Below are 16,842 nucleotides of genomic sequence, written 5' to 3' on the forward strand. Positions count from 1 at the left end.
AAGTGCTCACTAACACAGATTTACACAAATTCGTGAAGAATGTTTGAGAGGAAAAGGCTTTTTGTGTTTTCAGAAAAAGTCTTAGATCTTTGAGTTCAGGTCATGAAAGATTAGAGCGAAAACAGAAGTGTTTTGTTAATAATTTTGTTTAATCTTCCTATGGTGTTGGGGTCAGCACCGACCTCATTCAGTTTTTAAACGAATAAAAATACCACATAAATGTTGTTTATTGCATCAAGATTTTTGGACTTTGTCAGGAACCTCTGTATTCGTAAAATAAAGCCAAAACATCCAACTTCATTTGATTTTAAAATACTCTGGTAAAAATTATGTTGGGTTCAGTTTTGACCTCGTTGTTATAAATATTTTTAAAACAATACATTTTGCCCAAACTGATGCACTTTTACCTCACTAACACTGTTAGCCCTCAGCCCACTGGCAGTCAGCTCTTTTTCCACCCTGAGTCCTATTTTAGGGTTTTCTTTTTTCACCTGTGAAATCTGACAAGCTTGCTCCCATTCGGGATGTTTGGGAGAGATGGGTGGAACTTCTTCCAGTGATGTTCAACCAGGGCCAGAGGTGACAGGTGATGAACATTTTGTCCCTTTTTGTGTAAAATTCTAAATCTTACTTCTAACCTACAAAGCTCTCAACAACCTAGCTCCATCTTATATTCGAGATCTTATTGTTCCATATTTTCCTAACAGAGCACTTCCCTCTCAGACTGCAGGTTTACTCGTGGTCCCTAGAGTTTCCAAAAGCAGAATGGGAGGTAGATCTTTCAGTTATCAAGCTCCTCTCTTGTGGAACCAACTTCCAGTTTCTGTCTGTGAGGCTGACGTCCAGTTTTAAGACTTTCCTTTTTGATAAATCCTATAGTTAGGTTTGGCTTGTTATGCTGCTATAGGCTTAGACTACTGGAGGACAAATTGACCTCATTTCCTTAAATGAATTGTTGCAATTGAATAGTTTTCATTTTATACTATTTCTATCTTAACATGTGATTCTTGACCTGCCATTGTGTATCTGTTCCTCCTTCCTGTTCCTCTCAAACCCAGCCGGTTGAAGCAGATGGACGCTTGTCCTGACCCTGGTTCTGCTAAAGGTTTCTTCCTCATGAGGGAGTTTTTCCTCTCCACTGTCGCCTTCATGCTTGCTCAAGATGAGAGTCTGTGATGGAGTTAAACTCAAAGCAGTCTGCTCCTCAGATAAATAATGTTAAATTATTATTTTTATGTATGAATGTTTCTGTTCAGTGCCCTGAGGTGACTTCTGTTGTGACTTGGCGCTATATAAAAAAACTGAAATGAATTAAAATGCCTCTTCCACCAGTATGCCAAGTAAGCCAGGAAAATATGGCATAAAAATCAGGATGCTGCTGTGTCATCACAAAGTGATGGAAAGCCCATAATTATACTGGACTACAAAAAAACAAAGGGGGTGTGGATAACCTGGACAGGTTGACTGTCACCTACTTGGCAGCGAATGACCAGAAGATGGCCAATGGTTGTGTTTTTTTAACATCCTGGTTGTGTCAGCATACAATGCATTTGTGTGGTGTATCCACATCCATCATGGGTGGAACTCAACCAAAAACAAGCAGAGGATATTTCTGGAGGAGCTCATACCAAGCCACACGTTGAGCAGAAAATTGTTGCCTTTTCTTGAAGTAAACAAAGGGATCAATTCTGACCCCAACACAATAGATGTTACTCTGGTTGTAATAATTTTTAAAAATCAAATACATTAAATTTATTCAAGAAATGTGTTCTAATACTCCTCAGTAACTGTCAGATAACATAATAAGCAATTATTTATTTATATCATTCTGTTGGGGTTCATTTTACCTTTTTATTTGTCTATTGAAAATGAGATGAAAGCTGAAAAAAGGCATGTGATGCCACACTGAAAATATTCAACATTTGTTGTTGTTATTTTTATGGAAACGAAGCCTAATAAAATAACCAAGAGTTATGAAATAAATTTTGCAATAAAAAAACATTTTGACTGAATTATTTTGTTAATTTTAAGATTGGGGTCAAAATTAACCCCGAACACCATGGATAGTAACAGAAAGCTAACGCTACAGGAAGGTTAATATACTATGTTGGATATTGTAGCGGAGGCTTTATTCAATAAAACTGAATCCTTTTGTTTTATCTCGCACGATCTGGTTTGATGTAACATAAAAAGAGCCTTTGGCGAAAGATTTTCCCAGAGCCCCTTGCTGTTCAGAGACAGGACAAAACTGTTCAGATAGAATTTCACAGATTCAATAAACACTTGTGGGAAGAGTACAAATCTAAAGAGGGAGATGTGGAAACTGCCTGCAACAACAGCTCCCGTTGAGACCTGATGTGCTCACACACACCAAGAAATCAAAATCCTGAAACGATCCCAGTGGGACAGACTGGAACCTCTCGATGCTGGGATCTCACACAGGCAGAAAAAAACACACACACACACACACAAAAAAAAAAAAAAAAAAAAAAAAAATCACATATCTTCATAACTGTAATTCATACAATCAAATGTCCAGATGGAGCTAGAACTTGGTGAGGTAGAAGCCGAGAGTCTTCCCCAACACATACTGAACTCTGAGCAGGTTGCTCAAATCCTTATTTTTAAAATGTTGGCATGCAAGGCAGTGCAGTTCTGATTTCACTGTATCAATCTCTTTAAAAATCAAGAAGTACAGTTCAGTTTGCATATTGTCAAAATCCAAAACACAAAAGCAACAATTTTATTACTAGTTCAGAGTAACCCCCATAGGACTGTTTCTGCAGATTTCATACTTGTGGGTTCAGTGTCATCTTTTGCAATTTCACATCTTCTCCAAGACTTTCAAACAGATTCATCTTTGATAAAGTCAAAGTCAACAAAAAAAAAAGTTGAAGTTATGCTCCTACATATATTTTAGTAACATTTTGTTTCCTATATTGTTAATGATTCAGTGTGTCTGTCTAATGCTGTCACGACCTTTATTAAAAGAGAAAATGCACACATTTCAGACCATACACTAACACAAAAAGGCAGTCTCAACCATAAGCCCTTTATTAATTTTTTTAAATTATTTAGAAGTCCTAATGCAGCTTATCTAACTGAAAGCACCCGATTTATCCATGAGCCACTAAATGGCCTTAAAACAGACACAAAATGGAAGCAAAGCAGCCAAAAACAACAACAAAAGGGTCCCATCGATGGCAGAGGAGCAACCAGCAAGAAACAACTAAGTAATTTCACACCAAACACAAGGCTGCACAGTTCCAGTCACTAATATGACACCAAACCTGAACTGTTGCTTAAACCTGCACCCCCAGGATGAAAGATGAAGCATTAGGATGAAGACCCCCCCCCCCCCCCCCAACCTCCAGGCGCAGGAAACAGCTCCGCATGTCTAACATCTTTACTGGCATGTTACACAAAATGTGTTGGGTTTGTGAAGGATTGTATTCAAATGCAGACCGACGTGAGGAGCTTGAAGGTTAAACCAAAAACAACAAAGTCCATGTTCAATAATCCAGATATATAATCCAACATTTTTCAGTCGGGTCATCTGGACAGTTTTTTTTTTTTGTGCTGAAACGTTTCACCTTTGATCCGGAAGGCTTCATCAGTCAAGGAAACACACAACAACACTGATTCTTCCCCCAACAGCTTACTCCAAAGTGGAACAAGCAGAACTGGTTTGTTGCTGGTACGATGCAGAAGAGATGAGTGGTGAAACAGACTGAATAGGGACAGCAGAGATCAATGGGAAAATGGCCACACCAGGGCTGATTGCTGATTGGGGACAGGTGAGGGTGGCAGACTAACGCTAAAGAAGCTGACTGAGGGGAAATGAGAGACGGCACAAGGAATACTCTGAAACAGAACGACGAAACAAACAAAACAATGACGTTCAAAAACAACTGATGAAGATCTAAACTGACAGGAAACACACAAGTAACAGAACCAAAAGACAGAACAATAAAACACAACCCACAAGAGGGAATACAACTAAAAGATAAACCCAATGAACTAAATAAATAACAGAAAAACTGACTATGACGAAAAGTGGCAAACAGCCCCCCCCTCGCCCCCCCAAAACACAGCTAACCTGTTTCCCACCATCCTCTCTCTGACCATCTGATGTACCTTAACCCTTAACAGCCCTGCCTTCACTCCAGATACTTCATACCTGTCACTAATTAGACAATTTAAGCCTTATTTGTTGTATTTTATTTAGTTATTTATTCCTAGTACCTTTTAATGACAGATCCCAAGAGTTCAGCCCAGACATCAGAGTCCTGAACCTCTGCAGACTCGGTGACCTGAGTTAGCAAGAGCAGGTTTGGGTTTGCGAACAGCAGCAGAGCCTAATAACATTTCTCCTGGCGGGGATAAAATTAGACCCTTCATTGAGCTGACCGATGCTCATGAGGATGCAGAGACTGAGGGGCGTGCACTTTCAGAGCCAGCGCTGACACGCGCACAGCGGAGAGAGAAGCTGCATCAGGAAACCTTGTTTTGGTGGGGGCTGGGGGGAGGCAGGGACGCATCTGCTTGGGGGAGACTGTGACGATGGGGAACTCAGAAAACACGCAGCCTGACACAGAGATGGAGCTGCATCTGGGACCGCAGCTTATAATTTACCGGTAATCTAATTCCATCTGATCTCAGGACTCAGCAGCTCGGTGAGTTTGTGGACATTTTAAATTCTCACACAGCATCCCTGTTAAGGTTTCTGTGTAAGGTAAGCTGCCAGTTTAAACCTGTTTCAACATAATGCACGTCTTGACTCTGGTTTTATTCCACGCTTATGTTAAAAACGCACACATTGTGCAACTGATTTAGTTTCGGTGCCTTTTTAAATTGATTCTGTCTGCTGAATTTAGAAGACTGTGTCATATCTTATTAAAAAAAAAAGAAAAGCTGAGCAGACTTTCTTCAGAGAGATGAGAAAGCCTCACAAGGTGATTTTAACAATTCATTTTTATAAAAGTACTAGCGGCGATTGGGTCCGTAGCTCCGTCCCTGTCAGCCAGTGTCTTACGTCTGTTTTTCTTAACATGCAGTTTGCATCATTTTCATCTGTTTTTTCTTCCTGTAGCAACCCAAGCCTGGCTGCAGCTGAGCAGCATGCCGACTCCTGGCTGAGGGTCAGAAGATGAACACCTCCTCCTGCTGGGACCCTCCATTCATCATGTATCAGCAGAGCTCAGGGTCCGACTTCAACGCCAGCTGTGATACACTGGCACCACACTGTAACTGGATGTCGGTGGACAGGGCCCCTCAGCTGCCCACCTTTTCCACGGCAGCAAAAGTCCGAGTGATCATCACCTTTATCCTGTGCGGCGTCTCCACCCTCTGCAATCTGGCTGTGCTCTGGGCTGCCAACAGCCACAAGCGAAAGTCCCACGTCCGTGTGCTGATAATCAACCTGACCACGGCAGACCTGTTGGTTACCTTCATCGTGATGCCCGTGGACGCAGCGTGGAACATCACGGTCCAGTGGCTGGCTGGAGACCTGGCCTGCAGAGTCCTGATGTTCCTCAAGCTGCTGGCCATGTACTCCTGTGCCTTTGTGACAGTGGTGATAAGTCTGGACCGACAGTCGGCCATCCTCAACCCTCTGACCATCAGCATGGCCCCAAGAAGGAACAGGATGATGCTGATGGTGGCGTGGATCATGAGCGCCTTGCTCTCAGTCCCACAGGTGAGGCTACATGACAGCTTACCTTAACTTAGAAGAGTAGGATTCAGGGTTAATTTATGTGTTTTATTTATTTTACCTTTGTTTAACGAGGCAGATCCCTCTGAGATCACAGATCTCTTCTTCAAGGGAGACCTGGGCCTGAAGGCAGTCTAACATGTTTTTGGACTGTGGGAGGAAACTGGACTACCCAGAGAAAACCCACCCCAAACATGAGGAGAACATACAAACTCCACACAGAAAGATCCCCAGGTTCAAACTGGGGATTGAACCCATGACCTTCTTGCTGTGAGGCAACAGTGCTAACCACTGATCCATTGTGCTTTTAGCAGAACGGAAACTTCTCTTTCCTTAAAGAATACTCAGGGCATGTGTGTTAGGGTATATTAACATTTATCATGACATTAAAATACACACCATTAATCATTCTCCATGTCTCCTTATGTCTATATATTAATAAAATGAGGCAATCGTGTGTGACTCTGGCATTTGCCAGAGTCATTGAAGCAATAAACCGTTCTGCAGGAGGACCCAAAGTAAATTAGTATATTTTACTGATTCGTGAACATTTTTTGAGAACCTGTTTCCCAGACAGCGACGATGCTCCCCTGGAATCAGACGGATGTTATAAATGTGATCCACACCCTCCTGTCTTATCCCAAAGAGCTACAGAAAATCTTCTTTACAAGTTTGTGACATCATAACACCTGCTGCCTGTAATGTTCAGGATCCTTCTCATTACAAACAAAGCCTCAAACAGTTTGGTAACATATTTCAAAGAACATCTTACTCCTTATCCTCTCACAAGACATCGCTCCACTGCCAGCATCCAGGTTTACTTGATCTTCTAAGAATCTTTGAAATGAGACGGGGAGGCAAAGCTTTGAGGGTTTCAGCCTCTCTGCTCTGGAATCAATTTCCTGTTTGCTTCCAGATCCTCGACCATGATTTTGATTTTGTACACACAAACACGGCCAGAAAACATGTCTCAAGTTTAACACAAAGACAGAGTGATATGTGAAATGAGAGCGATGAACCCTAGTTTAATAATGGTTTCAGGCACTAATGCTAAAGGAGAACACCATTTCTCAAGTAAATGTTGAGATTCTTCACATCTTTAGATTAATAAATTTCATTTGTTCAGCTTTGTTAAGCAGTGAACCACATCTTTGTTGTTTTGCATTTATTTTGTGACAAACTGGAGTGGTGAGTGTGCAGCAATTAAACAGCATTTTAGTGACCAGTAAAATCTTTCAAGTACTAAATACAAAAAGGTTATTGAGGTTCAAACCTCTAATTTAGGCTCTTAGTTTCTAAATACTCTTGAGAAGATTGTACAGTGCTTTTCTTTGTTTTTCCACTGAAAGCAAGACGATGATGCTGCAGTCTTTGAATATCTTTGATGAGGGGTGTGTGAACATTTCCTGGAGAGATGAAAAGTTTTTTTTTTTTTTTACTTGCAGTAAGCAGAGCGAATAAAGAGCGAGATGATTGGGAGAGTTGTGTCCTGGGTGCCGTGGTTTAAAATCACAACTTTTATGTTCATGTGGGTATGAGTGGATGAACGTGGCTTACAGTAAAAAATACCCTTTGAGCAGTCCGTACATTTAGAAAACATACACTGACATCAGAGTTCATTCTATGTTTCTGCTTAAATTTAGTGGATTTAATTCAACAGTTTTATCAGAATGACCAACCTGCACATAAAAATCTTCATGTTTTTGTGACTAAAGGGAAAACTGTTGAAAATGCACAATAAAAAAAAATTGAAATATAATGCAAATATGTTTTCCCAAAAACGTTGGTATCAACATTATGCCTGTGTTTTTAGTCCTTGACAAAGAAATGGGAGTATGTTATTCTGCTGAAGAACAAAATAGAGCTGATTTATCTCTCTGTCATAAGATGAATAAACAAACATTCAAAAAATAAAAATAAAAAAAACAGATTGATGTAGAACTCCAGATGAAATGAGTTCAATGAAAGCCCTCTCGTTAAGTGTGTACGATTAATCCTGCAAAAGAAAAACAACACAAAGCAAACCCGGTGATCCTCTTTAGTTTTATTATTTTCTGTATTTTTCTGAAAAAAGAGAAAACATTCTTACTTTATTCATTCTGTTTGCATGTCTTAGTTTATGAGATGGTAGAATAAAAAAAAAAAGGATGAAAATATGACACATTAATGAATGAAGATCCAGATCTCCAGCTTGCAATCTACTAACTGACAAGTTGTGATGAAAATGGAGAAACAACTCTGAATCCTAAAAATGATGCATTTCCCCTCACTAACCAATGAAAGCTGCAAAACTAAAAGCAGAAATACTAACTAAGTTGAAGTGCTTCCTGGAGGGTCACGCCATCTTAGAGCTATTCCAATCTGGCTTTAAACCTCTCCACAGCACTAAAACTGCCCTGCTTAAGGTCTTTAATGACATTTTCTTAACCACAGATACTGGTGATTCTGTGCTGCTTGTCCTGTTGGACCTCACTGCTGCCTTTGACACCATTGACCATGAGATCCTCATTGCTAGGTTGGAGCAGTGGGTGGGCATCACAGGGTCAGCCCTCAATTGGTTCAGATCTTACCTCACTGACAGATCCTTTTGTGTCTCCATCAAGGATTTTAGTTCTGCAGTGGCAGAGCTTAAATGGGGGGTTCTGCAGGGGTCCATCCTGGGTCCCCTCCTATTCTCTCTATACCTGCTGCCGCTTGGTGCTATTTTCCGGAAACACAACATGCCCTTCCACTTCTACGCCGATGACTGTCAAATTTACTTCCCCCTAACACACAATGGCACATGCTCTATTCAACCTCTGCTCGACTGCCTGGCTGACATCAGGGACTGGATGGCTTTAAATTTCTTAAGTTTCAATAAAAAGAAGTCTGAAGTCATGTTGTTCCCTCCCAACGACACGATCACAAACCACTGTATCGACCTCTCCGCTCTAACCCTGTCAGAAAAACAAAGAGTCACTAATCTGGGAGTGATAATGGACCCTTCCCTGAAACTTAACAATCATGTAAACATGATTGTTAAATCATGTTTCTTCCAACTGAGGCGGCTGTCTAAACTGAAGCCCATATTGTCCAAAAATAACCTGGAGACAGTAATACATGCATTCATTACATATAGGCTTGATTACTGCAATTCGCTCCTGTTTGGTATCAGTCAAACCTCCATAGCATGACTACAACTTGTCTAGAATGCAGCAGCCTGATTTTTAACCAGTACAGGCAAAAGAGGGCACATTACACCAGTTTTGGCCTCACTGCACTGGTTACCGGTTCACTTTCGAATCCAGTTCAAAATACTCATCTATGTCTACAAATCACTGAACAGTTTCGCCCCCAATTATCTCTCTGATCTGCTACAACCGTATGTCCCACCACGTTCCCTGAGGTCAGCGGACCAGTTGCTCCTCACAGTTCCGGGAACTCGTCTTAAGCGCAGAGGTGACAGGGCCTTCTCTGTAGCAGGACCAAGACTCTGGAACGAGTTACCTCTGCTTGTCAGACAGGCCCCCTCCCTCTTGGTTTTCAAGTCCCGTTTAAAAACTCACTACTATTCAGTAGCATTCAACACCAGATGATCTGTGTTTTGAACCTGTATGCTCCACACTGGTTTGTCGTCATTATCTGCATCGTTTTTATGTCTATATTTCTGATTTACTTCATTTTGTATTTTGCTTTGTGAGTTACCTGTTGTTTTGTCTGTACAGCACTTTGGTTGGCCTTGTCGCTGTTTTAAGTGCTCTATAAATAAAATGCTATGGTATGGTAACGTACCAAACAACTTTTATCAGCACAGTTGTAACAAAACATTCAACAAACATGTGTGAACTTCACTATTCATTTAAACTAACGTTAATGCAAATTCCCTTCATGCTAACAGTAGCTAGTGAGCTTACTTTAATAATTTAATTTGTAGGCATCAAAATAATAAACATTTTTATCAGGTTTTATCAATAAACCTCAACCCTTTGCTGTTAGTCACAGAAGCGGTAGCACATCTAGTATGATCTAGTACAAAAAAGGATATGTAAAATATGTCACAGCAAATAATAGCTTTAATTTATGTTTCAAATGAGGCTCCCTGTAAAACTCTGCTCTTCGATCAGGAAGCAGAAGTTTGTGAGAAGCAAAAGGATTTGATTATGGCAAAAATCACTGCAGAAAAAGCAGAACTCACTGAGTTTCACCATTTGTCCAGTGGTTCATGAGGTATTTTGCTAACAGTCAGGTATGGTTTACTCCACCAATTCCAAAGTTTAAAATGTTGTGCACTGTGTAGCACTCAAAGTACTAGGTTGACTCTCAGCTACTATAACACCAGATTTCAGCTTCATATCTGTAATCTGTTTTAAGAGTTTCAATCAGGGTTTAGAGCTTATCATAGCACAGAAACAGCACTAGTAAAAGTCACTAATGATATTCTCATGGCCTCAGACAATGGACTTGTGTCTATACTGGTCCTGTTAGACCTCAGTGCTGCATTTGATACAGTTGATCACAATATTTTACTACAGAGGCTTGAATATGATGTTGGAATTACAGGAACAGCTCTAAAATGGTTTAAATCATATCTATCTGAAAGAATCCAGTTTGTAAATGTAAATAATAAATCTTCATACACCAAAGTTAGTCATGGAGTTCCTCAGGGCTCAGTGCTTGGGCAAATACTCTTTACTTTATATATGCTTCCATTAGGTAAAATTATTAAACAGCATGGGATAAATTTTCATTGTTATGCTGATGACACACAATTATATTTGTCCATTAAATCCAATGAATCCAATCATCTACTTAGACTACAAGCATGTCTTGAAGACATAAAAACTTGGATAACCCTTAATTTTCTCCTGTTGAACACAGACAAGACTGAGGTTTTGGTTTTTGGACCTGAGCACCTTAGGAATTAATTTTTCAGTCTTTCTCCCTCCTTAGATAGCATTAATCTGTCCTCCAGCTCTAATGTTAAAAATCTTGGTGTTATTTTTGATCAGGACATGTCTTTTATCCCCCACATTAAAAATGTTACTAGAACCACCTTCTTCCATCTGCGTAATATCACTAACATTAAAAACACATTATCTAAAAATGATGCAGAAAAACTGGTCCATGCATTTGTCACATCTAGTCTGGACTATTGCAATGGTTTATTATCTGGGTGTCCAAATACTTCTTTAAAACGTCTTCAGTTGATCAAAAATGCCGTTGCCAGAGTCTTAACCGAAGTTAATAGGAGAGATCATATTTCTCCAGTTTTAGCTTCTCTCCATTGGCTCCCTGTCAAATCCAGAATAAAATTCAAAATCTTACTTCTAACCTACAAAGCTCTCAACAACCTAGCTCCATCTTATATTACAGATCTTATTGCTCCATATTTTCCTAACAGAGCACTTCGCTCTCAGGCTGCAGGTTTACTTGTGGTTCCTAGAATTTCCAAAAACAGAATGGGAGGAAGATCTTTCAGTTATCAGGCTCCTCTCTTGTGGTACCAACTTCCCGTTTCTGTCCATGCTATATAAATAAACTGAATTGAATTGAATTAAAGCTGACTGTTTTATGTCCTGTATTATTTATGTATTAACCTGAATCAAGTTCATTGTTTCCCTGAGTTATAAAGCAAAAAAAAAAATCACCAAATAAAATCTGATGTTTCTTAACTGTTAATCCCACAGATGTTCATTTTTCACAACGTGACCATTACATATCCAGCAAACTTCACTCAGTGCACAACCAGGGGAAGCTTCGACACCCGCTGGCAAGAAACGGCCTACAACATGTTCACATTCTGCTGCCTCTTCCTGCTGCCACTGGCCATCATGATCATCTGTTACACCAGGATCTTCATCCAGATCTCCAAGCGCATGACAAATAGAAGCCGTGAGTGCACACATTACAGTTAATATCCACTTCCACAGAGAAAAGAGCGCAAACAAAGCCTGGAAAATGGGAAAGACGAAGGGGGTTGCTAAGACCTGACTGATGACCTTAGTAGTTTTGTTGCTGTGTAACTAACTATAAAATGTTGCTGGTTTACCTACCTTCTTCCAGTTTCTGTCCTGCTTACTACTTCCCTCACAGTTACCCAGCAGGCTCCTGATCACTGTACAACTTGACCTGAAACTGAACACCAGTCCAGTTTTATTAGTAATTATAGCTTCCTCAGGTTACTGCCAATAAATCTGGACATTTTGCATCATGTTTCTAGGTTTGAAACAGTAGAACTCCAAAATGAAAGTTCACCATCTATTTTTCTTTTTGGCTGATGATATCCTATCAGATATCTGTAATGTTTAATTTTAACTTTAAAAGGCTAACTTATACACTTATACACTTAGTTTGTTGTATTGTGTCCAAACATTGATGATGGTCACATCAAAATAACTCTCCGTCTTTCCTGCAGCGTCCTCAGAAGAACCACATCTCCGATGCTCAAAGAACAACATCCCAAAAGCTCGGATGAGAACTCTGAAAATGAGCATTGTCATCGTGATCTCCTTCATAGTGTGCTGGACTCCGTACTACCTGTTGGGTCTGTGGTACTGGTTCTTTCCTGACGATCTGGAAGGAAAAGTCTCCCACTCCCTCACCCACATTCTGTTTATTTTTGGGCTTTTCAACACCTGCCTGGATCCGGTTATTTACGGCCTGTTCACAATCCCTTTCCAGCAGGGGCTGAGGAAGTGCTACCGCAAAGCAATGGTGACGTCTGGCCAGGACATCAACATGGTGATGGCTGAGTCCCTCAAGTCCTCAGCTTTACCCTGTGAGGACGAGATGATTGTGGGTGGAAAGGACAAAAACTGTGGCTGTGCTGAACTAAAACTCACCGAGAGCAGCCTCTGACTGTTCAGACACGGAGGAGGAGCGCAGGTGTTCTTTCAGCACGGAAAACACATTTTTGTGCGGAAGAATGGCAGGGAAGTGAAGAAATTTAATGTTAAACCTCCTTCAGTGACTCCACAGCAGTTTCCCTTTTTCAGTTCCTTTTAAAAACACACCCATTGTGCACATGTAAAGACAACTGTCTATTTTTTGTTATCTTTGGATTTATGTTTGTGTAAGTGGGCATATGTATCTGTCGAAGCTGCTTTATGGGTTCCGTCTGTCCTTTTATTAGCCTCTCCCTATATTTACAAAATGGATCTATTTTAACAGCAAATGCCTTTAACAAAATATAAGATGTCCATTGCCTCCTACCAAAGACTGCCCTTTCAGACCTACATGCAACACAGTAAAAAAAAAAAAAAAAAATCAAAGCTCTTATAGTAACACACGGTGTGTGTTACTGTTACTGAAATTTCATTTAAAGCCAATCATAGATAGAGTTTACAAGACATCTTTGTGTAAGACTAGATAATCACATGGAGATCTCATGAATGCTGCATTTCAACTTCAGGAACCTTTTTGAGGAACCAGGTTATTTTTTAGGGCCGTTCTTCACCCCTTCTGTTTCCACTGCAGGAACAAGCACCAGAACCAGGTTACAATTTCCTCAGCAACACGTGGTTCGACAGCAACATTGTTTTCAACCTGCTTAAAACACCAAAGTGTCAGGATCAAGTACTGTTGTCATGCTCTGAACGGTGCAACAATAACCATGTGTAGAAACATTACACAACATTCAAAAGACAGAGGCTGGATTAAGATTAATTTAAAAAAATATATGATGCTTTTTTAATTTGCATGAACCAAACTTATTTATTAGTACAAACCGACTACTGCATGTTTTATGATTAGCACAGTTCTGTCCTGAAGTGAGCAGCAATGCATCAATAATCAAACTAAAAACTACATCATGCCCGGGAGAGTTTAAAGAGAGCAAGAAAACAAATAGATATCTATGGACGAAACTGTTGGATTTTAATAAAACTTTCAGACAATAAATTGTTGGTCCAGCTCTTGAATTATTTGCACACAGAAAGCTTGGGACTGTGTTTCTGCCAGTGTCAGTGAATCCTTTTGACACCCTGAAGCTCTGAGTCAGCAACTTTGGTCAAGGACAAATTAAATGACAGGACCGCCTTTGGGCTGCAGGAGGAAGAAACACAAACATCACAGAGCTGTAGTGACCCGCTATGATCCTAACATCAGCTAACCATTTTTAGTCAACATTTGCTGACGGACTTTTAATGTGATCTTGTAGATATTTTTGATACTTGTGTTATTTTCTTATGTTCTGTGCTCGTCTTTTATCGTTGGGATGATGCCCACACACTGACTGTTAGGGCTCAGTGGTCTTTCTCAGGCCTGTCCTCCCGTGTAACCTCTTATCTTGGGAGAGAAGAGAGTGGACATGTCACCAAGCAGACCTCACTCCAACATTTACCTCAGTTAGATCAGACAACAGATGTGCTGACCTAAAGCTCGCTGTAAAAACAGCTGCCTCAGTGTGAGCACTGATTGAGTGTATTAATCAACCTGACATCCAGACGTTAAACGGGTTTGGTTACGAGTCAGTGAAGATTCTTATATAAGGCTGTTACATTTGTTTATAAATAATGCTTCTATTCTATACGAAATATAAAATTATCTTTAGAGGAATGCATATCGCTGCTGCCTTCTGTCCTGAACTTATAAACAAGAGTCTTGCATGCTGTCAGAGCATGTGATGAGGATGACTCTGAAACACCAATAATTTGGTTTAGCTACTTCTACACCATATTATTATTTTTTCTTCTTTCAGCTGCTCCCTTCTTCAGGGGTCGCCACAGCGAACTAACTTGCATGAAGACTTGGCAGTTGTTTTTACACCGGGTGCCCATCCAGATTCAACCACAAACCATCGAGCTACCACAGCCCTCTGTGTGGAGCAGTGAGCTGCTATATAGGGTACATGGGGGAGCAGATGGTGGGGGTTAAGGGCCTTGCTCAAGGGTCCAGACTGGGGCAAGTGAGGGTGGAGTAAAGTGTGGGTTTTACCTTTTCCACCCATATTTTGATGTCAGTCAGGGGAATTGAACTGGCGACCCTCTGATCACAGGCTCACCTTCTCCCCCTAGCTACTATTACACCAAATATAACGTCAATACACTCGAAATTGACTGAATGGGTTATGGTTACTGAACAGTCATTTTGGAGGGGTTGCTAAAGTTGATTAACTAAGTGAGGCGGCCATTTTAAAAGTAATCAGTTTTAGATGTTTCATTAAAACTTGTTCAGCAGTTCATGAGAACTTTTGGTAACATACAGACAAATGAACTTACACACACAGTGACAACACAGTGTCCTCCTTCCACGGCAGCGGGCGATAATGGATGCAGCCACTGAGACATCAACTGATAAATCCAAAACATGAAGCAGCGAGAATATGAGAGGCTTTTAATGACTGTGTGAAGGACTGCCAGACTGTAAGTACTATTGAGCTGTATTTATCACGTTTCTAATGCTAAAAATCTTGGTGGTTATTTTTGATCAGGACATGTCTTATGTCCCCCACATAAAAAACGTTACTAGAACTGCCTTCTTCCACCTGCGTAATATCACTAAAATTAGAAACATCTAAAAATGATGCAGAAAAACTGGTTCATGCATTTGTCACGTCTGGACTGGACTATTACAATGGTTTATTATCTGGGTGTCCAAATACGTTTTTAAAACGTCTTCAGTTGATCCAAAATGCTGCTGCCAGAGTCTTAACTGGAGTTAGTGGAAGAGATCATATCTCTCCAGTTTTAGTTTCTCTCCATTGGCTCCCTGTCAAATCCAGAATAGAATTCAAAATCTTACTTCTAACCTACAAAGCTCTCAACAACCTAGCTCAATCTTATATGCACATCTTATTGTTCCATATTTTCCTAACAGAGCACTTTGCTCTCAGGCTGCAGGTTTACTTGTGGTTCCTAAAGTTTCCAAAAACAGAATGGGAGGCAGAGCTGTCAGTTATCAGGCTCCTCTCTTGTGGAACCAACTTCCAATCTCTGTCCATGAGGCTGACACATTGTCCAGTTTTAAAACTAGGCTTAAGACTTTCCTTTTTGCTAAATGCTATAGTTAGGTTACAAAGCTGACAGGGCTGCCAAAAACTTGCTTTAAGGGGAGATGATGGAGGGAACAGAAACATGAAGCCTTCACAGGACAATCCACGGACAAATGACAGGACCCAAGGACGCTGAATAAATACAGACACTAACGAGACAGAATGATAAACACCTGGAGTGATTAAGATTAGACACAAGGCAGACAGGAACTGAACCATGAGGAGGAGGAATACTGAGGGGTGCATTAAACACGAGGATACAGAAAAGACAGGACAAGAACCCAGAAACCCCACAGTATCCCCCACCCAAGGGATGTCCCCTGAAATCCCAAGGAAGAAGCTAGATACACCTTGAGTTGGAAGAGGGAGAAAACAAGATTGACAGCACAAAGGGAAACACAAGGACCAAAAAAATAAATAAATTGGCAGGTAGGAACCTGGGTAACACCAATACAAAATAAAAGAACACCAATCTCCACGAGTAAAAGTGGATGCCCAGGAGACTGTCCAGAGTGGGACAGGCGTTCAGGTGGGCGGCCCAGAAACCATCTTGAACGAGGCAAGAGTTCATGCAGGCGGCCCGGAGATTACCCAGAATGAGGCAAGAATTCAGGCAGGTGGCATGGAGTGGCTCGGGTGGAGGGAGGGGCTGGAGTTTGACAGATCTGGTCCAGTTCCACGTCAGTCCCTACTGCTGCAGAGATAAGGGGGGATATGAGGAGGATCAGTGTGGGACACTGAAGAGTGCCCTCTTCCCCCTGGAGACCACTCGGGAAACTCAGGAGGTGAGTGTGTGTGTGTGTGTGTGTGGGGGGGGGGGGGGATGAGGTGCTGGAGAGGAGTGGGGTGGTGCAGAGGAACAACAGGCTTGAAAGCCAGCACCTTCCACTAAACTGAGCTCTCCTCCTCTTCCACCAAGAGAGGGGATGGGAGAATCTCAACCTTCGGGCTGCGGCATCTTTGTCTCCGGGCCGGTCTGGAGTCTTCTGTCAGGAAACCGCCCCACCGGATGACAGACTTCACCTCCTCCTCTCATTTTTCTCCTTGCCCCACTGGGCAGAAACTCAAAAAGAGAAATCATCCTGCTGGGTTCAGTATGGTCCATGGATTCTATCATGTTTCTGCTTTTAAATGTTAAACCCAAGTGCAGGCTGAATAC

General features: G+C 41.1%; 1 protein-coding gene across 1 annotated transcript; it reads left to right on the top strand.

The window, feature by feature from the left end:
- Nucleotides 1-5,134: 5,134 nt before the first annotated feature.
- On the top strand, nucleotides 5,135-12,621 carry LOC119430173 (putative gonadotropin-releasing hormone II receptor). The gene is made up of 3 exons (XM_037697614.1): nucleotides 5,135-5,698; nucleotides 11,380-11,584; nucleotides 12,108-12,621. The coding sequence occupies exons 1-3, from the start codon at nucleotides 5,150-5,152 to the stop codon at nucleotides 12,548-12,550; spliced, it is 1,197 nt and encodes a 398-aa protein (XP_037553542.1). The 5' UTR covers nucleotides 5,135-5,149; the 3' UTR covers nucleotides 12,551-12,621.
- The last annotated feature ends 4,221 nt before the right edge of the window (nucleotides 12,622-16,842 follow it).

The sequence above is a fragment of the Nematolebias whitei genome, chromosome 2, assembly GCF_014905685.2.
Source record: "Nematolebias whitei isolate Nwh7 chromosome 2, NemWhi1, whole genome shotgun sequence".
NCBI lineage: Eukaryota > Metazoa > Chordata > Actinopteri > Cyprinodontiformes > Rivulidae > Nematolebias > Nematolebias whitei.

Excerpts from the sequence above, each read along its gene's own strand:
- LOC119430173 (XM_037697614.1), top strand. The coding sequence starts at position 5,150 with ATGAACACCTCCTCCTGCTGGGACCCTCCATTCATCATGTATCAGCAG. Across the intron at positions 5,699-11,379 it reads CCTTGCTCTCAGTCCCACAG|ATGTTCATTTTTCACAACGT; the intron begins GTGAGGCTACAT and ends TTAATCCCACAG. Across the intron at positions 11,585-12,107 it reads GCGCATGACAAATAGAAGCC|CGTCCTCAGAAGAACCACAT; the intron begins GTGAGTGCACAC and ends TCTTTCCTGCAG.